Consider the following 22,169-nt stretch of genomic DNA (forward strand, 5'->3'; position numbering starts at 1 on the left):
AAAAGCAGACAACAATGGAGTTTCACTACCTCATATCCTGGGCAGCTGCATGCAGTTCTGCAAAATAAATGTAAGCCACTTTTATTTCACACTCTCTGTAGCAGTGTTGTGCAAGAGTACACAATCAGGCTTCAGAACTGATTTTATCAGTGTGTCATGCATAACAGCAGCATAAGTGTAATTCAAGTGATGTTTTATCTAAGAGTTCACTTACATAATATAAGACCAATTAAAATTTATAAACTTTTCCTCTGGCATTAGCTTTAATATACTAGTTTAAATGTAGTAGCAGATATTACAGTTTTCCCAAGAAATCACCCCCACATCCTGAATGTAATGGGATGAATTGCTTTTGCTTTACTCAAACACTAGCCTGCTTCCTGTCAGAGAGATGTAATTGTGGATTTTGAAGATGGAAAGTCGGCCATTTTTATAATCTTCTGTCAACAGGTATATTTCTTTTCCTGTTCTCTCTTTACAAATAAATCTTTCAGTCAATTGTCTCCTTTCAAACAGTGCCACTTCAAAGTTCTGAGCATCTGCAATCCCTTAGAGGATGTCTTGAAAACTGTGCTCATGGGTGTTTGAATCTCAAGAAAAAAGTAAAATCAGCTTCACCTGCACCAACATGGTGAAAGGCAACCCTTAGCTCACTTTGCAACCTACCACGTCTTTATGTCTTGAAAGGGAGAGTTGTTAAGTTTATGAAGGAGATTACAGAAGAAACCCCATAGTGTCTCAAATTCATATTCTGCAAAAATGTTGCTGAAGCCCCTGAAAAAGCAGTCTAGTTGCTATCACATAAGACAGATCTGAGTGCAGTGAAAATGATCCTCTAGCCTGAGGATGGCAGAAATTGTGGGCTAAAAAGGGCAGGTATCTGAATTCTGGGTAACACCAAAAACATTGAAGTGTTATTCCACATAGTTTTCACACATGGAACAACACAAGGTCCCTAACCACAGCTTGCTATTTGTGAGTCCTGTAATCTGTCTAAGAAATATTCACGTCTTTGCATGCAAAATAAAGTGGCTTTTACACAGCATGTCTGGTATGATGGGAATGAAGAATAAAAAACCTGTCACAGTTCCACCATTCTGCAGGACTGCATCAGTGTAGGTACATATCTCCTAGCAGGAGACCTGTCACATCCCAGTCTAGCAAAAGTAAATAGCCAGAATTTTTAACTTTCCTGCCTGCTTTCCAATATTGACCTGTGGCATTTGATTAGTTCAGAGCAGGCTGGTTCACATGAAGGTGGGATCCTTGAAAAGTTAAAGTTAAATTCACCTTGGAAAGTTGGTGAATTCTGACACCACAGAGGGGGCTACGATCCCTCCACACAGCATCTGCTGATGCATGAGACGACCAAACTGTTTCCCCATGAGAGGAAGGCAATGAGCAATGAGGCCAATGGAGATGTGGGAATCATAAGAAACATAAGGGAAGAGAGTTTTGAAGACAAGAGAGAAAGACTGCGTGGCCTGTGCTGAGTTTCAGCCAAAGAAGGGAAGCTCTGTCCCTCATGGTTCAGTACTACAGACCTATCAGAACAAAACAGCTATTCCATGCACCACGTGTACAGGAACATAAGTAATAAGCACCACATTTTTATTTGAACTTGTTTAGAACCTTGTCCTACGGCAAAGTCGATAAAATTTTTCAATCAAGACCTGCTTCAAATGAAAAGTCACTGGAATCATACCAAAACCAACGGGGAATTGGGTGTTAATGTGTTAATAATGCCACTGTCTTAAAGCAAGAGGAAATATGTATACATAAGCAAAATTGAGTTGTTAAATTCTGGAAACTGATGGGATGATACTCTGGTCACAGGACGGATATTTTTTTATATCCTCAGTTGGGATTATTATACCATTTTGCAGAAAAGATCCTAGAACTGGGATCCAGATTTTGACTACCCTCCAAAGGGTGTAAAGATTGAACATTAATCTTGCAAGCATCTTGCAAATATGTTTAAAATTTTTGCATTGGCTTTGACAATAACCAAAAAAGACAGAAGTGTTATTTAAACTCTAGCTCTATCTTTTTGAAGGTATAATAGAGGTCTGACAAAGTGGGAGGGTAAGCTGCTTCACTGAACTAAATTAATTTCTTATTGTGATAAAATTTGCTTTATTCTCTCTCCAGCATCTTTCTAGTCATTGTTACCCTCTTAACCTTTAACGGAATTTCTGGTATTCCTTAATGTTTTCCATAGTGTTACAGATCTATAAAATAGTTGTAATAAAGGCAGAATTACATTACCCAGCAATTTTTTTGGTCTTTAAAATGTTATCTTAAAAATCAATAACTTCCTAGAGTCATAAATAAAATAACTACTTAATAGTAACTATGCTTTAAATATTTTTTAAAAGAAAAATATCACAAGCAATAAAATTTAATATAAATGTTGCTGGGTGTACTAGAGTGGCTAGTATACATACAAGTTTTCAAAAAAAGATTTCATACTGTATCATATGACTTTATATATGTCCACCTAAAATGTTTTTAAAAACACAGCATAATTTGCCTTTTCCTCTACAGTTGTATGAAGTTAATAGCTTTGTGTAAAAAAAAATTCTCAGAATAAATGTATTTAAAACATGCTTTTGTGTATATAGTAAGCAATATTGTCCATCTGGCAAAGATACACTTTAATTGAAGTTACACAGAAAATAGTCAAAGTACTTACCAGATGTCTCAATAACGCTAAGATAAAAATATATGCTTGAAACAAGATGTCTAGGAACACATGAGCAATATAAATTTGCCCCAAAAGTTCATCTGTTAACCATTGTATTGGCATCATCATTTCTTTCCTCCAAGTTCAATCTAACAGAAAGTTATAAACTTTGACTTTTCATCTTCCAGAAATACCAGCTTTCTTTTTAGAAGGGAAATAAAAAGAGAGAAAAAAAGAAATAGCAAGACAAACATGAGAACATAGTTGACTAAAAATGAAGCTGTATCTTCAGCACGTAACTGAGAAACTGGGGCTAAATAACTTCATTTTAATAGCTTTATTTTTACTTGCAAAAATAAACAGCAGATAAATACAATATTCCAGTAGCACAAGTACATTTCTTAGTACAAAATCTCCCTTGTCTATTCGCTACACACTTTTATGACACTACAACTAGAAGCTTTCAAAAAAGTTCATTACAAATATAAAAAGTAGCTACTGGAACCTAGACAATGCCTCTTTTCCTTTTGTGCTTTCTCAAATCTCAGAATCATTGGCCTGAATGTGGTCTTCCTCTAAATGTCGCTGGTCATTTAGGCAGTGGAGAAGGGACAGCTTGAGGCTTGTTTCGATGAGGAAAACCATTGGAAGAATAAAGGTTGGAGGGTGGGCCAAAGGAAGCAAAGACTTTTCCTTTGGGGTCATAGCCAAATAAGGTTAGTGGGAATTTGAGATAGGCTGGATTCTCTTCAGGTCAAAGCATGGGTACAAATCCCACTTTGGATGATAAAAATTGTACTGGCATATGATATCTCACATTGAATTGTTTATTATACAGGTTCTTACAAGGACATTATTGTTCAGGCCTGTTCTCTCACTGAATTCTTCTAATGTAGAATACAGCTGATGTCTCAAAAGAGTTATTCTGATGTTCTTGGAGCAGCAGCAAATTTAAAGGAATATTGAAAATAATAAAAGAATTTTACTATTTAATTGAAACCCTCACATCTTTAACATTTAAGCTTGATTCTCATGTTTGCAGAAAACTCAACTCTCACATAAATGTCCAAGAACCAGATAGGAAGCATCCCACGAAAAGAGGACAAGTAAGACATTAAAGGAGCCGGGAGCTCTTGTTGTACAGGAGTTTGAGAGAACTGAGTCTGTTTAGCCTGGAGACAAGAAAGCTAAGGTGATTTAAGTTCTGTTTTCCACCACTCAAATTTTATACAGAAGAGTCACTTTCTCAGAAGCCAACAACAGAAGTATGAGAGTCAACACACAAAGGTTGCAACAGGAGGATTTGGACTGGATATAAGGCAAAATTCCTCACAGTAAAAGACTTAAGGTCTGGAGGAGCACAGAGAGGCTGCAGTCTCCATTCTTTAAGATTTCAAAACTCAACTAGACAAGGCATCTGAACATCCTGATGTAACCATGAAACCAGCTCTGCTTTGTTCAGAGATCCTTCCCAACTGAAAATCTCTTTATGATTCTATAATTATATTTAATATCATGGGGTATTAACCATATTAGCCAATTTAATAAATTTGAGTAAAGGAAAGTGATTTGAAGTTTATGAATGACTCGAATTGGTAGGAGAAATCAAATGGGTTAGTATTTTTACTAAATACATGCTGGAATCTAAAAAAACACAGTCAGATTTACTTTATCCTCTTTCAAATGAAATTTAATGGAGAGACAGAGGAAGCATCACAATATGAAGAAAATGAGTTGTTAGGAATCATCTAAATATTATCCATCTATTCTTCACTGCCACTTTGTCATTAAAAAGGACTTTAGTTTTCCTGGTTTTATTAAGTAATTTTGAGATAAGTGACATATGTCACTTGCATCTAAAATGCCAGTGCAAACAAGAAGATGACATTACCAGAACTCCTTTAGGATTCTGTTACAAGGTCACATCCTGTCACTTTATACAAATATTATTCCTCTGTAAAGGAATTGGAATGTGAATGATTAATTGCAGACTAAGGACCAGAATCATATGCAGCCTTTTTAGAAAGAAACAACAAAAAGAAAGAAAGAAAAATCAAGACATTCTGTATAATAACTGCTTTTAGACACATTTGTTGCAACTATGGAAACTTCAAAGTTCTGAAGTAAAAGACTAAGAAACATTTGCTCTTAACACAATGGCTGCTTTGATAGATTTAGAACTTTAGAATGATGTGCTTAATAATTAGGTTTTAATTAAAAAGGTTGAATGGCTCAACTGAAAAAATTTATGTACTGAAGTATTTCGCTTAGGAATGTTACTAAAATCCTCTTCTACAAATCATAATAAAGTATATTAAAAGAAAATCAGATCAGCATTTGACAGAAAATACCCTTTGATAGGCTAGCATCTATAATTGTAAGAGAGCTAGAGTAAAATGTTTTGCACAATGAGGAGTTGTATCCATTACGATCTTCAGTCTCTTAAAAAGATAGAGTATTGAGCAGAGTGCTCTTTGGAGCACAAAAAACCTCTGGGCAGCACTTCAAACCTACTAAATAAGTACTTATTAGTGGCTTCTTTAATGGCTTCTTGTGTTAATTTATTAAGCTGTTAGTTGTTCTGCAAGTTGCTAGGCATTTTCAGTAAAACAAAATATGTAAACCAGAGGCAATTATGAGGCTAAAATATAACTTAAACATTTTATTAATTCTGACAATATAAAATAATTGCAACCTTTTTTTTTCAGTAACATTTGATAAACAGGACAAAATTAGCTTAACATTTACGAGCCTTATCCTACACTTCTTAATCAAGGACAGTTTTTATTGTGCTATCAACAGGAAACTTTCCTCCTAGTAAAAATCAGAGGATTAATATGCCAAATAAGTTTAAGATTCTAATCTCAGTCAGTGGGGGAGAAATAAAATGTTTTACAGCTGCCACTGTCCCTAGTTATACTTTTAAGGGAGGAAGCATGGGGTTTTTACCTTCACTGCCCTTTTGGGTGTCTCAGCCAAAACAGGAGGAAGTATTCCTTTGTAGAAGCCAAGTAATCTATTGAAGAAAAAAAATAAATTATTTTTGTATGGATAAAAAATATATCAATACCATACTGCTAATTCTATTTTCACTTTTGAGTAAAGCAATTAAATTTTCAGCATTTCCAGGCATACAGACAAATAACGATACCCTCTGCTTACTTGCTAAACAACTAATGTGCTACCAAATATATCATGTGCTGGTGAGATGATATAAAGAAATCAGCAATAAATACGTAAAAATTCAATCAATTCTTTTCTGAAATACAAGAAATTGTTTTTTAAAGGAGAATAACACTTTGGCATTGAAAAATAAGTATTATTTTATTGTTTTGATTTGCTTAGCACAGCAATGTTTACATCAAAAGCTTAAGTCACAAAATACAGATTTGGAAAAAGCTGTGGCTTCAGCAAGTTGCGTACAAAATCACTTCTCACTCATCTTCAGATGCTAGCTGAGACATATTTTGAGGTTTAATTTTAAGCATGTTTCAAAATGTGCCAAGTTTTTTGCTTTTAGCAACATAGTTTTAACCCAAGTTACCTATTCAGAGATCCATGACAGAACACATGTATTTCATCTTGGAAAAAGCCATTTGGGCAGTATCTTGTCACTGTATGTGTGTATATATATCTTTATATCTATATCTCTATATCTATCTATCTACAACCTGCTGCATGCCAGCACACATGGCATTTGCAGGCAGCCTGAGCTCTGCTTACAAGGTCAGTGTAGATACATAATGCTGGGTCTTGGGAATGCTTTGAATGACAAGAAGTTTTCAAAATCCCCATGTGGGGTAGAAATGAACACAGTCCTTTTCTGCTAGGTCTGCACACTAACCTGGATAGTGCATGGAGAGAGTTCAGAAAGGGATTTAATGGAATCACCAAGAAGAACCATAGAATGATCCCCACCTCCAGGGATGGTGACTCCACCATCTTTCTGGGCAAACTATTCCAATGTCTGACCACCTTTACAGTGAAAAAAAAAGTTTTCAATATCCAATTTGCATTGTTCCTGTCTTAGCTCAAAGTCATAAATTACCTTGTTAGCCAACAAGAATATGTCCTACAATTTGTCCATCTTCAGAATGTATACACATTTATTCAGGACTGTAAGAGGATTCTGTCTACACACAAAAAAAATTACTTGAAGCAAAGCATTTTTGTTTTTACAAATGTTGAAAGGTGGTGATGTTGGAATGTGATGATTCACCTTTCTAAAGCAGCCTCGTATTTGAAATATTTTTGCAGAGTGTGTAAGAGACATAACATCAATAGATTCTCCTACAGTTGATCTCTACATGTCAAAAGAAAACAATGAAATTCGTATTCCCCATGTGAATTTAAAATATTACACCATTTAAAATGCTATACCATTTTCCCCATCCTTCTTTGAACACTTCTCTGGAGCTCTCTGCTTGGGCTTCTCCAATATAAATAAAGTATTTTAGGCCTTGTTAGATGCTTTGGGTTGGGCATATCTTCACTTTGAAGAAAGCAATGTATCAACTCCAGTCCACAACAAAAGGACACTTTGAACATTTAACATAATGATGGTTTAATGACAAAATACTGAAAAGTAGGAGATTAAGGAATTCAGTTGTCATCAGATGTTTAAATTTTCCCAAAGTCTTACTTTCCAAACATAAACATACAAATAGACATTTATGTATCTATTAATATAGATATGGATATACCTACAGATACCCATAGATGTGGATATAACAATATAAATATAATGGATCTATCGAATCATACAATCATAGAAACATAGAATGGTTTGGTTGGAAGGGACCTTAAAAATAAGTTAGTTCCAACCTGCCTGCTATAAGCAGGGAATCTTCCACAAGACCAGGTTACTCTGAGCCCCATCCAGCCTGGTCTTGGTCTTTAATCTTAGTCCTGGGCCCATTTTAGTCATTAATGGTTCATACATATGCAGAGCATATTGCTGATTCAGCAAGCAATTGAAATGTCAAATAACTTCAAGAAGGTGATTCATACATTTTAATGTGAGTTCAAACTGAAACTGAGGTCCAAGTAGGATCAGCTACAAGAACACAGATCCCTGTAAACACTTTCTTCCTTTGAGCTCAGTCTAAACCCCTGCAAACATATCAACAACAGGCATCCTGCTTGCAACTTCTACTACTCCACATGATTGATGTTGAAAAATTAATGTCCTTCACTGCTTTACTCACTGGTGTAGCTCTCACTACAAAAAGTGAGACTCGGTCTGGATTTTTTCATTAGTAAGAGATGCCTAAGCAGAGAAATATGCAGTGTAGAGCAACAAATCAGTTTTAAAAACATGCAGCAGCAGTACCCAGCCTTACACAGCACAACAGGTTCCTTTTCCAGGTTGCCTTTTTGTATATTCAAAATGCACGCCACTATTGGATATATAAGCCTGGTAACATTTCCACAGTCTCTGAGGATCTTAGAGGAAACTTTTCAGAGAGAATGTAGAAAGGATATACTAGGAATTTGGGCAATGTATATGTCAACTTAGCAATATTGTAAGGCAGGTGGCAGCTCCTAAAGAGCAATCCAGCATTAAACCACAAGTCAGTGTTGAAACACCAGTGATTCAGGTCACCATTAGACCAGGCAGTGGATTATTTGAAAGTTCTAAAGAAATGGGAACTAAAAATATGAAAAGAAATTATCAACTGCTTCTGAATCACAGACAAGTTGATGATGAAAGGGACCTCTTGAGATCATCTGACCCAACCCCTTGCTCAAGAAGAGCAACCTAGAGCCAGTTGTCCAGGACCATATCCAGACAGCTCCTAAGTATCTCCAAAGAATGACTACCCCTAAAGGAAGAAGACACCACAACTTCTCTGGGGAGCCTGTGCCAGTGCTTAGTTACCCCCACAGTAAAAATGTGTTTCCTAATGTTCATATGTGCTTCACTCGGTGTCCATTGCCTCTGGTCCTGTCACTGAGTGCCACTGAGACCCTTCCTTTAGGTATTTGTGCACGTCGATCAGATCCCCCTCTGAGCCTTCTCTCCTCCAGGCAGTTCTGTCTCTCTCAGTCGTTTCTCATGTGAAAGGTGCTCCAGTCCTTTAATCATTTTAGTGGCCCTTCAACTGAACTCTTTGTGTTATGTCCATGTCTCTCTTGTACTGGGGAGCCCAGAATGACCCAGCACTCCAACTGTGGTCTAACCAGTGCTGAGTGGGGGTAAGGAAGTAAACACCTCCCTTGACCTGCTGGCAGCTAAAGCAGCCTGCTAAAGCATCCCAGGATGTCAGTAGTCCCTTAGGTTGCAGGCCATATTGGTAGCTCATGACCAGCTTGGTGTCCACGAGGACCTCCAGGTCCTATGCTGTAAATCTGCTTTCCAGCTAATTGGCCCTGAATATAACACTGGTGTATGGGATTATTTTTCCTCACGCACAGGACTTCACACTTCCCCTTGTTGAACTCCCTGAGGTTCCTGTCAGACCATTTCTCCAGCAAGTCAAAGTCCACCTGACTGGCAGTACAACCCTTTGTTATACCAGCGGCTCTCCCAGATTTGTATCATCAGTAAATTTTCTGAGGGTACACCCTGCCCCATCATTCAGAAGATTAATGAAGATGCTGAACAGAGTTGGATCTAGTACTGGTTACTGCAGAGCTGAGTAACGCTATTCATGGTTCTAGGAATCCTTAAAATGTGAAAGGTTCTGTAAGTGGCTTTCACTGCTTTATTCCTCCTTCCTCCTTGGAAGCAAATCTCTACATGGAGAACAGACAAGAAGGAGTTAAGGTCTATTCCTATGGAACACATTAAGTTTAGAAATCTAAAAACACATGAAACTCTGAGGATATACATCCATATATGCAATATGTAATTCAGTAAACATGGTAAGAGCTAGCTCAGTATTTAATTATGAGCTGTGGTTTAGGGTTTTTTTCCCTTCCTGATTTGAAATAGAAACAGAAAAAAGGTTAGTAAGCACAGCAAGAAAGATGAAAGGAATAAATGAAAGGAGGAAGTAGAAGACAATGCCATCCCATCACTGCCTATTGTCAACTGACTAATTTTTTGCATAAAGTGTAGTTGCTTTTAGAACCTCCTGTGCCTGAGGTGGAGGACGAGCAGCTGCCCACGACTTTTACAAATAACATTTTACAAATTGTACCCATTAAAGAGAGTTATTTCAATCTTTGCAGGATGAACCATTTACTTAATTAAAAAAACTAGCATGAAAGTAACAAAAACTTGACTGGCTTTGCCAGTCAAAAAGCACACACACACACACACAATGATCTTATACTTCTGCTTTGCTTGGACAATTGAGTTAGCCTATTTGCCCACAGACTATGAAATTTTTTCAAATTTTTTCATATGAACAGTGATGACATTTCACATTTGAGAGATATTATCACCTGGACTCAAGCCTTCCTTCAAAAAACTGGTGTTCAGAAAAATTATGAAACAGCAGCAACAGCAATCACTGCAGGGTCTGATAGAAGAAAGAGGAGATGACATCATATCCCCAGCTAGAGACACTGGAAAGAACAAATAAATTTCTAACAGAAACACAGCCTCATCTTATTTTGTTTCAGCATTAAGGGTCTAAATGAACATCACCATTCAATTGTATTCTGGGCAAGAGCCCAAACTCATCTTTGCAGCAGTTGATTTTGAAACATTACAGTCAATCACATCTTCTCAATTTGTTCTTGCAGGCTTTCCCTATCCTTCTGGTTTCCATTTCTTGTTTGGAAGCCTTGAGTCATTCACCCTGGCAAGACGACCAACCTAAATCAGTTATTTTCTCCGAATTATACTGAAATTGCGATCTTGCTTAGCTTGTTGTTTTCTTCCTCTGAGTTTCACATAATTTTCCCTTTAAGGATCTAATAAAGCTGATTGAAGGCATAAGCACAATATTCCCTTTCTTTTGGTGCTGTCAAACCCAAGGCATTTACCCACATTGTTTTATAATTGAAACAAAAAACCTCTTAGGTCCAATTCTGCTTTCATTACCTCTGCATTATCCCATGTATAAATAAAAGACCTGGATTTCATGACCACATCAGTTACATGAAACAAATGCAGAACTTTCAGATTTTATGAAATGTTTTCTTTAAACAAAGGGAAGGAATTGTGAAGGCATGATTGGTTAAAAAGGTGGGTGTTGTTCAAAAAGAGGAAGAAAATATGTCTAAATATAATTAAGTTTGCTTAAAATATAATTTATAACAGGAAAATGGTACCTTTCATTTTTATCCTATGTAGCATGTTGTGAATTTATTACTAATAGAAAACAAATAAATGGACACAGGGGAATGTTACTTTAACATAACTATAACATAACTTTGTGTTGACCTAGCTGGATATTTAAAAGATTTTAAATTCCCAGAAGCTGTAGAAAAACAAGCAAGTGCTTAGTGAAGGCAGGCACAAATTAGTACCTACCACTGAGAGTAAGGGACTTATATTTAGGCATTTATTTTGAGAGCTGCAAGCCACTAACCAGTTCACACATGTAGCTCACCCTCAATCCCAGCATTTACAGCTATTTCCCCAGCTGAGGAGGTATGTTATAGGGAAGGCTGAGTGTCATTCTGGGACAACTGGCACAGAGTTCAGCAGACTTGAAAAGATATTAGAGGTTGGACACATTCACAGAAAATCAGGCTTGGACACTCTTGCTCTCCAAAAATAATTTTTTTTCCTTGTGAAGTATATTATGTATATTATCCTACTGCAAATGTTAAATACATCTCTACAAGAACTGCATATAAGCCTATCAATGACACAGCTAAGCTGGCTTCTGAATTTCTATTATGCAACTATATTTTTTTATTCTAGGTCTGTTATACAGATATCTGCCATCTGCCATTGGCACTAAATACCAGGTCCTTTTTTTCATAGCATATTTCACTTTTTTTTTTTTTTTTTTTTTTTTTTTTTTTTTTTTTTACAAGGCTTTCCTTGCAACTTGGAAATTAGGGGAAAAAAGAAATAATTATTGCAGCAAGCAAAACAGAATTATATGTGACCCTGTATCTGTAGTAACACTCTTACACTACATGCTAAAAGAAGACCAAGCCTCCAGCTATAGGAATACTAGAAGCAAACCAATTAATGAAAGAAATCTGTCAGATAAGTTAGGACAACACACTGCATGAAAAGTGACTGGCTAAAAAGGAAGAGGCTGTCAGTGAAAGCTATTAAGATACTTCAGGAAAGTACTAATAGTGGAGAAGCTGGCTCAGAAGCAATCAGACTGGCCAAGAAATGGATTAATAATCAGCATCAATCCCCCTCACTTATTCAAAATGACAGTCATCACTGTATTTACTGCATGTGGGTCAGATTATGAAGTTATTATGATCCATCATACATGTGACTGTTATTTTTACTGAGAAATGAGTCTTTCTTCCATGAGTTTTAATCACCTCTCAATCTCTTGGTCAAAACCCTTGCTAATTTTTTGGCTTTCTAAGATGCACTCTGAATTTATATGAGTTACAGGATGCACCTAAATATAAATCCCTCAAGAAACTGAAAGATGAAACTATTTCCTTCCTTGTTTGTGTCTGTGGCAGTAAAAAAGTGAGAATTAAAAAAGGAATATTTGCTAAAATTTCTTTCTATTCAAATGATGGTCTTTTATACTTTTTACTTTTATATACTATTTACATATTTCTCATATGCTTTCTGTGTTTTGCTATACACAAGCAAAGAAAAAATAATCTAGGAAGGTGAAGATATAGCCTTGCATTGTAAAACACAACATAGCTTCAACAGTGGGTGGAAAAAGGATACCTTGTTCTGAATTTTTGTCCCCAAGGATGATTATAAATTAGTTATTTAAGTGGTACATTGTTTCTGGGTACTGCCTGTCTAATAGATTGATGTGAACTAAATTACATTGGATTTTAAAAAATGTAGATAGGCTGACACCTCTGCTCCTTGTGCTGTAACTGCTGAGGGCCCGTGAAGCTGGGCTGGCAATGCTTCCAGGGAGCAATGTGGCTGCCTGGGAGCGTGGTGGGAGCTGGCAGGCAGTGAGGCAGGACCTTGCCAGCTGCAGCACCTCTGCTGCTGCCCTGCTGCTGCCCTGCTGCCAGCCCAGCCGAGCGCTTGCTCTGGGCTCCAGCCACCGCTGCCTCTGCCGTCCAAGCCCTTTCCTCTGCTCTGGCCCCAACACCAAGGAATGAAATACCAGTTTGGCCCATGCTTCTGAGAAGCCTTAAGCTGGTCTGTTTGATGTATTTCCTGCTGAAATCAGTGCAAATGGCAGCATTATTATCACTGGCAGCTGGTCTAGGCTCTTAAAAATTACCTGCATGTAATCACTAGCCAGGCTGTAGAATGGGTCTGCGTGTCTCATTTCTTACAACTGACAGCATTTCTTCCCCCAAAGACTTTCCCTCTAGCTGCCCCTTTGTTTGCAAGAGGAACAAGCTACGGACATGCCAAAACAGCTTTGCCTAGAGCTTCTGAAACAGAAAAATTCTTCATTGCATTTTGGATTGTCAGGATTGGCAGAATGTTTCATTTGTTCAGAAGGAGTTTTAGTTGTTCAAACACTAGAAGAGAATTTACGGGTTTTTTTCCCCTTTTGCCAGCAGTACTGCCGTAACTGGTACGACAGGAAGCAGTCACTGTTTTAAAGTAGCTCCACACCTATGTCTATTGAAGCGAAAGAATGCAAGAAAATTATTTTTAATTTTGATACCAGCGTGAAAAAATAGATGGTTTAGGAGATGCGCTTAGAAACCTGTATCTGACAAAAAAAAAAAAAAAAAGAAAATCACAGAGAGGATAATTAGATGTGTTTTCTGGAAAAGAGTGACAGCATTTCTCTGTGTTAAAATGATGCTGTGATTCATTAAACAAAAAGTCATGAGATGAGCAAAATTTCTGTGCTTACCCTGGGAATGTGTTCTACCTAAATTGGTTGTGACCTGATAAAAATACAACATTAAGTTGTTTTAATTCCATCAGAAAAAAATGTGGCTCAGGAAGGAAATTTTTGATTGCAAGTTAATGTCAGCCTTCATTGGAATAAGTTATACTCTTCAATATCCACATGCATAATCCTTAGGGAGTTATATGACGCCATGTATTCTTTCCCATCTGCTAGTTAAATATGAGATTCAAGAGGCTTTCAGTGTCATTATACAGATTAGTGACTCTCCCAGAGGAATCTAGGTTCACGATACAGGGAATAACTCACAATGAGATTCCGAAGACCAACATTTAGAGATCATTTTGTGTTTGTATGAGTTTTGCACCTGCAATTATTTGTGCTTGTAATTTAGGTTACTTAGATGTTTTTAACTTACAGATGCAATCAGTGATGTAGATACTTAAAACTGAACTGAACTGCAGGCAACCATAACTGCAGGTGCAAAATTTTGTCTGCAATTATTTGAACTCATAAACACATCCATCTCCTGAAGTCTAAAGTAAAACTAGGCCAGTAGTGGTTTTATGCAGTATATTTAACAAACTAAAATCATGCATAGTTTTCCCAATTTTCAAAAAAAGCTCATGACTACATTGAAACAAATAGGGTATCATTAAATATATGTAAACATGAACTAAACAATTTGGTTTCATCTTCTAACATCTTGACCTGTGGGGTGTTTTTCTTACTCCCTTTACAGTACCTGTATCAGGAAAATAAGGAAAGATCCCTGATTTTGTAACAGCAATACTGTTGGTAGTTGTACCAGGAGAGAGCAAAAGTGCTATATGCACTGAGATCAAAGTGTGCAGAATTTGCAGCACTATTCAAAGCAGTAAACAGCACCATGAACATGTACCCATAATGGAACTTGAATTTCCATCTGGCAGGCAGTTGTGACATCTAGACATACCATGGGAGCGAAAGGCACACGGATGTGTGAGGAAGCTTGTATGAATGGCAACTGCCTGCCTAAAGACAAATACCTGCATTTGTCATCAAATATGGATGCTCTTATATGAAAGTAATCAGAAAAGTTCTAAGTACTTGGGAGTAAGAAAATTAATCCTTGAAAAGCACAAATTTCCTACAGTTACAGCTAGTGTCCCTAGATACAGAGGCAGTGTCACAGATCTTTTCCTTCACCTTTGCAGGGCCATTGTGCTGTGTGATACAGTGTGGGCACAGATGTGAAACCCAGCTCCAGCCCCGTGTTCCAGACAGGCTCATCCCAGCCCAGGTTACACTGCTTAAGAAAACTCTGTCCTCTGAATATCTGCATTACACACTGACAGCCATGGATGCAGGACCAGTGCCCAAAAGGATGCCTCTTACTCCTCCTGCACCTAAGACATCCTAAAAATACCATATGGGTTAATACAATTTCCTCAGTGTTACTCTTATCTAAGAATGAAAGGAGTTAACAGTTAATACAAACTTAATTTCTTTTTTCATTAATCACAATGCATTTTAAACATGAAAGGTCCCTTTTCAGTCAAGATGCAGCAATGTTTTCAAACAGATTCTGCCTTCAGTACTATGACAGCCCCACACTGTGATGACATTTCGCTTGTCCTTCTTGCACATATTACAACATAAAGCACCATGATGTCATGTGATTACCTCATAAGATAACTAACCTTGACTCTGAGTTTCTCAAAGAGAAAATGGACCAGGAAGGTAAGGTTAAATAACTGAGAAATTAAGAAGATTTACCAAAGATTTACCAAAGGATTCTAAATGAATTTTGAATGTTAAACTATTAGAAGCAGATTTTTTCAAGGATTTGCACCAGGGATATACCTTTATGATGAAAATCCTGATACAAGATTGTGATGCAGAGTTATGTAAATAATTTTTGAGACCAAATCAACAGGCAAGGCAGATGTGCGAAGAATAGTGTAGAAGTTGCTGTCCTAAATATTATTAATTGCTAATTCTCCTAACTGGTTTTGCATTTTATTATTCAGTGATCTACTCTTGTTGTATGTAGTCTTGTCTTACCTACCAACAGTGTCCTCATCTGCATAGACATCTGTAAAGAAACCTGACAGGTATTTTCTTAAAAAGTGATGGAGCCTGTTTCTTGGTGATGTGGCAGTTTGTACTGGATTATTTATTTTTTAAAAAAAGCTTGCAATGTGTTCTTTGAGCAGCAGACCTGCCTCAGCAGGTTTAACCTGAACATCTCTTTTGAAATGTTTTCTTTTTCTCAATATACTCTTCTGAAACAGCACTCCTCACAACTTGAATTCTTCTGCAGAAAAGAAATTTTGCCACTTGGGCATTGAATAAACAAAACAAAGGAACCCTCCCTCCTAAATTACTTTTAAAAGCATAAAAGGTATTTTAGTTTGAAAAAATGAACAAACAGTTTCATATAGCAATTCAAGTAAATACAACACGTGCTATTTTACAGTCCACAGCTTGATTTCTTTTTTTGTTTCAAAACTTTCTGCATTTTATGACTTAAAATAGAAGTACCTTTATAACCATCAACACGTCAAAAAGATAGTAATTTTTGATCAAATTAGCTTTTCTTCTAGATCTTTAATTTTCTCTGAGTTTCCAAAAGAGAATCTTGTTTCCTTTGTAACTCACAAACATGCCATGAGGCTTGCTTGGTAACCACTCTGTGCTGGATCTAGAATTCAGACAGATCAGCCAGAGATTACCATTACACCTCTACAGCAGCATTGTTTGCCATAATCTCACATCTGAGTGTAACTGCAACTTGCAACCACACTACTTCCTTCTCCACCATCACCAGAGGGCATTCCAAAGTCGATATCAGCAAAACCAGACACGACTCAGTGATTGCCTGGTATTCTACAGAGTTGGTGCGGAGACGTGAAAACCTTACCTCTGGACAGTGCAGCCAGCAGGGACGTAAGAACACACCTATGTTTTCTTAACGGGGGTAACAGGCTGCTTCCTTGCAAACAGCCGTGGGAGACAAGAAACTGCGCTGCAAGCAGTTTTGCAAGATGAGTGTGAGCAGAGAGCTCCAAGCACAATGATTTGGGCTGTAATTGCAGCAGGTCTTGAAGGAACACATGGGGAAGTGGTTTGGAGTGCTGGGCATCCACAGGCAACGCTCCAAAAAAAAAGCATCCAACTTGATCAGCACTGGTACACAACACAGTAGGTTCTTTTATGGGTTCTGTTTTACTATAAGGTAAAAATTTTGATTGTCACTGAGCTTTTAATAAAATCTGCGTCTGTAGTTAAAGAAAAGCTACAGGTCTATTATTTTGTATTGAAACTATGTAAAATTGGCAACACAGTGAAAACCCCTGCAAAACTCAGCAGTGTTGTCAACAGCCTTGGGTTCTCCTTTTGGGTTACAAAAACTCAGACTAGGGTATCACCTGAGGCCAGCTGAAGCTCATCTACAAAGCTGCATAAATAAAAAATTTGAAAACTCTTAAATTGCTAAGCACTAGTATTTCTGAAAGCTGTAGTTTATCTTAACTTCTATTCTGTCATGATGTACTGGTTGGTTTATGATGAGTTTTTCCTCCAGGGAAGAACATACTTTTTAGTAAGCAAATTTTTACCCTTTCTTGTGTGATAGGGAGTAACAGAGCTATGGACAGTTCTCCAGTGACTCACCTCTTAATGAAGTCAGAGTAGCCCTCTTTATTTTAATAGCATTTATACCACATCTTTTGCAAAGACGTTTTAAGAGAGACTTTGGAGCACGTAATTACCCCTTTTCTTTCATAGACTACACATTCCCTAATTTTTTTCTAAGCACCCAAGACCTTTTTATACCTGTGGTTCTCCCTTTATATTTTTCTGGCTTTTTTATCTATGAAGGCTGTTACCCCAGTTCCAAGTTAAAAGTTTTGTTACCATTTGTTTTCCAGAGACAGAACAGAGCAGGGTAAGGCTGTATTCAGACTTTAAGCAAAAACAGTAATCTAATTTATGAATACTGATATATGCCTATTGTCCTGTACAGATCTATACCACTAACAAATACAACCAGCCTTTCATGAATTCTATATTTTGATTCAGGGTTTGTAGCAGAAATTATTTTTTGGTTTAGAGACACTTAAAAATGGCTTGAGTATGTTCTGATAATGAATGTCTAAAACTTACACTTGGGGATATAAAAAAATCATGAATAATCAATAGAGTGGCAAGAGAAATGCAATACTTTCCATGGTCTCCAGGGTCTGCCCTACATGGACCCCTTAGAAACCACAAAGCAGTGCCTCATAATGTTATGAATACTTGTACTTTGTAGGAGAAGTACATTTACCACGTCTACAGAGACAGAACGAGGCAGTGCAGGGAGCCCTGGTACTGCAGCTCGAGTCTGCTACCATTTGAGCTAAAGCAGAACTACATTAGCTGGCACTAACAGCAGTCCATTTATCCTGGCTGCAGGCAAGCTGTCCTAAGGCAGCAGCACAGCACACACAATCACTTTTCAAGCAAAATGAGTAGAGAAAGGAGCTAAGGAGAAAAATACAACCTTGTATGAAGTTTAATCTATATCCCCGTCTAATTAATTCATTTTTCAAAGTTATTTAAGCCGCTGGGAATGAAACTTTCCTATGAGACATTATATTCAATGACACTATATCACTGCAAGTCAAGCACATAGAATCATCTTAGAGATGACAAATAATAAAGTAGTACTTTATATTTTCAGCTTATTCACTCTGTATTTGTTTGTGATGATGTGGTAAAAAAAGTGCTTTGGATCTCATTTTTAACCATTTTACTGGACATCTGGTGTTTGCTTCTTAAAGTTTCACTATTACCAGGGTCACTGTAATTCTATAGCACATCTGGGCCAAATTCCCTGGCAGTTTTTAGTGAATTCTGTGGCAGTGGAAACATCTGTTACTGCACACAGTTCCACACACAGAGAATTGTGAGGAGCTGCAAAATTTTCTTGGACGTTTTGCATTTTGGTGTCCAGGAAATTACCCACTGGTAATGGATGATCTTTTAGTTGGCTGGTTTTTTTTAAAATCTTCAGCGGGATGTGTCCAAATCAAGTAAAACCACATAGATTCTAATCACTAACATTTTATTTTCATCAGTTATTAAAGAAAACAGTGGTGCCTCAGTCTTCATGTTTTCAGAAGTACACACAGCCTTTGGAAACGTTTTCTTGGAAGTGGGTGAACTGATGCAATGTGAACTGGTCTAGTCACTGAAAATGTTGAGAACTGCAAACCAAGACTAGGCTTGAAGACTTGAAGAGAAGTTTAACCAAACTTTGTCTTGCAACAAAGGACCAGGCACAGTATAGCATTAATTCTTATATTTTAAGGTAAAAATAGAGACTAAAAGAGTGGATGAGTATCATACATTTGCCATTTGTGCTCAATCAGCTTTCATGTTAAAAATCTTTTAACATTTAGTTATAGTATAATCTAAGTTTTGGTTATTATTTTTAAAAAGATAGAATAAAAATATTACTTCTTACAGTGAAAGGCCTGTGAGAATGAATGTTCTGGAAGAAATAGTTTCTTACTCCCCAGATCCTGAAGTACTTGTGCCAACTGGTTAGGATAAAATCAGTATGTTACAGTTGCCTGGACTTGATCCAAAACTTTGCTTGCAAAACAACAAAAAATCCCAACCAAGCAACCAAAAAAGAAAATCCTGACACCAGGTTTCTTTCCAGTAGTGTAACACATCGCTGATTAAATCACCAGAGGAGTAAACTCTTTTTGTTCTGTTACTTGTTGAGTGATTGAGCAGTTTGTGTTGTATGTGCTTGGACTGGCAAAGTAAAATATCTTCTACATCTCAGCCTAATTCCTAATCTGAACTAAATGCTAAATTCTTAAGAATTATAGTAAAGAGGAAGGAAGGAAGTGGTGGAAGGAAGGAAGGAAGTGGTGGAAGGAAGTGGCGGAAGGAAGGAAGTGGCAGAAGGAAGTGGCGGAAGTGGCGGAAGTGGCGGAAGGAAGGAAGGAGCGGAAGGAAGTGGCGGAAGGAAGTGGCGGAAGGAAGTGGCGGAAGGAAGTGGTGGAAGGAAGGAAGGAAGGAAGGAAGGAAGGAAGGAAGGAAGGAAGGAAGGAAGGAAGGAAGGAAGGAAGGAAGGAAGGAAGGAAGGAAGGAAGGAAGGAAGGAAGGAAGGAAGGAAGGAAGGAAGGAAGGAAGGAAGGAAGGAAGGAAGGAATGGAGAGATGACAGGACAAGAGGGGAAGAAGCTAAAATGTTATATCTCTGATGGATGTGTAAGAAGCCTTTTTGATTTGAAGTTCTTTTCAGGGTGACTGAAGGTATGCTCAATAGGGATAAAACCCCCTTTCACTTTGCTGTGATTGTCCTCATACAGATTAAACACAACATTGGTCTTGAAGACAGGGAATATGAGCAATAGTCTAGGTGGAATGCAGAGAAGAGCCAGAAAGAGCCAGAGACGATGCCTGGAACAGGAAACCTCTGATATACCCTACCAGACCGAGGCAGAAATTCCTTCCTTCCCCCCAAACTGTAAACAGGTAAGACTCTGAGCCTCCAACAATAAACCAATCCCCCTCTCCCCAAATGGATTTCCTTTTTATGTCAAAAGACTAATCCATGCTATCACGTCTTCATCTGTATCCAATCATGCTTAAAAGGAAGGAAAAAACCCCTCTCTATCATGCTTCTACTCAATTGTGCATTAAGAAAAAATAATCCCTCTTGATCCCTGACAGTGACTTGCTGAAGCTCTGAAGCATGATGTAAGTACAGTCATTACTCTAGTGCAAATGTCCAAGTGTTATGGTAGGTTCAGGGCAGTGCAAGATTTCCTGTTCTCAAAGCTTAATACAGGACAGGGGATGAGCTATGAGACTAGACTGCAAACTCAGGAGGGACCCCTTAGGATACATAATTTACTCATACCAATTTTCATCTAAAACTATATTAAATAATATTTGTAAAGACTTAAGTAATGGCCCTCCAGCAGAAGTCCTCCAGATGATTGTTGCAGTGTTCTCCTGCATTCAGAGAAAGCTGCGTTTGAAGGCTGCACTTGCTTAACATCAGATTTCAGGTACTGGCCATGGTGAGCAAAGCTGAAAATCCATGAGCTTCTAGGTTCCAGAAAACCTTTTCTATAGGTGAGAAAATGTATCTATCCATAGCAATAAAGTAACTTTTCAATATTCTCCTTTACAACCAGAAAAACTTAGCCCCTCAATTTTTATGACACAAGATTTATCTTCCTGCCAGTACAGTTTTGTGGACCTCACAGACTTCTTCATATTTCTCAATATTTTCTTTAACACGTAGATTTAATTCAGTATTTTATCAGTTGTGTTACCAAAGTTATATAGAGAGGCAAAATTCTGTACTTCCTTACTATGCCTTTGTTGGGTAAACTTTAGGATTGCATGATCCATTTTGCCATGGTGCAGTTCTATGAGTTCATGTTATGTAACTAAGAGAATGTTGTCTGCATTGTTGATATAGTAAGTATAATCTCAATTTTGTTGTCCCCTCCATTTACTTTGTTTTTGGCCATATGAAAATGCCTTTAGTTGCACAGTGACCATGAAATTGGGTGTAATTCTAAAACAATAATCTGTTCTCACTTACTGCCCCACCAGCTTTTGTGTCTATTGAAACAATTACCAACTTCATTAAGTGTTTGCAGTGAATAAAACACAATACTGATCCTAAAGGGATAGGCCTGGGATGAATTATACATTTAATTCTAGAGATTATGATGGCTTTGAAGCATTCCCAAACCAAGCTTGAGAAAAACAGAGACTTTAACTGATAATATTTCGGTATGCATATTTAAAGTGTGTGAAAGTATTAGTTTCACTTCAGGGATATTCTGAATTCTTTGATCTGCCTGGCAGATAGAAAATTCACCCCACTGCCAGAAAGGTCACATGCGAAGATAACTGGGCCATGATTCCACAAATCCAATTTAACTCATTTGAAGCTCCATTTGGTACACTGGTTTGATGAGTAAGGCAGACTTTTTCAATAAATTTTTATATAATCAGTATTGAATATTATAGCTCTAAAATCATAGAAGGTGAAGCCCTTTTATCTGATTTGTGTTATCTAGGTAAATGATTTTCTAGGTGTTGTAAATGAATAATGCTAACAATGATGGGAGAATGTTTGTACTTATAAAGGACAATTATAATGTATTGCATATCTCAAGAGATTATATGATAGCTATTTTCTTCCCATTCAATAGTAACATGTACCACTTTCCTTCCTTACGTGAAAAAGGACTTCCTAGTTGTAATGACAGAAAATGGTTTATGAAAATATTAAAGAGCTAATATCACATGGCCAGGTGGTTTTCAATTTAGCAGTTATGCAGGTAGTGAAAACGGCTTCATTGGCTGAAGGTGGAATTAAAGTCAAAGTTGTAAGCTACCGTCTTACTGATAAAAGACTTAGCAGTTCTCTATCATCTTTAAATAAACTATTTCATCTAGTTCATGTTAATTTTCTTCATTTTGCGCTCCCCTTTATGCTATATTCACAGCCACAGTGAGACATTTTGGAATCTCCTAACCCTGGGCACTGCCCCCACCAGCCCCCCAGCCAGCTGCCCT

The 22,169-nt window shown here is 37.4% G+C and overlaps 1 protein-coding gene across 2 annotated transcripts in view; it reads right to left on the minus strand.

Annotated features, from left to right (window-relative positions):
• Positions 1-22,169, minus strand: part of SLC25A21 (solute carrier family 25 member 21) — a 235,143-nt gene that overhangs the window by 17,005 nt on the left and 195,969 nt on the right. The window contains exons 1-2 of one of the 2 annotated variants that reach the window (XM_059849940.1): positions 5,636-5,702; positions 2,696-2,887 (exon numbers count right to left, since the gene is read on the minus strand). In XM_059849940.1, coding sequence (XP_059705923.1) covers positions 2,696-2,815 — 120 coding nt within the window. In that variant the 5' untranslated portion in view covers positions 2,816-2,887; positions 5,636-5,702. Of the gene's footprint in view, positions 1-2,695; positions 2,888-5,635; positions 5,703-22,169 lie in introns of those variants that run through there. The other variant, XM_059849939.1, reaches the window with a different exon arrangement.

This window comes from Haemorhous mexicanus, chromosome 6 (genome assembly GCF_027477595.1).
Source record: "Haemorhous mexicanus isolate bHaeMex1 chromosome 6, bHaeMex1.pri, whole genome shotgun sequence".
Taxonomy (NCBI): Eukaryota; Metazoa; Chordata; class Aves; order Passeriformes; family Fringillidae; genus Haemorhous; species Haemorhous mexicanus.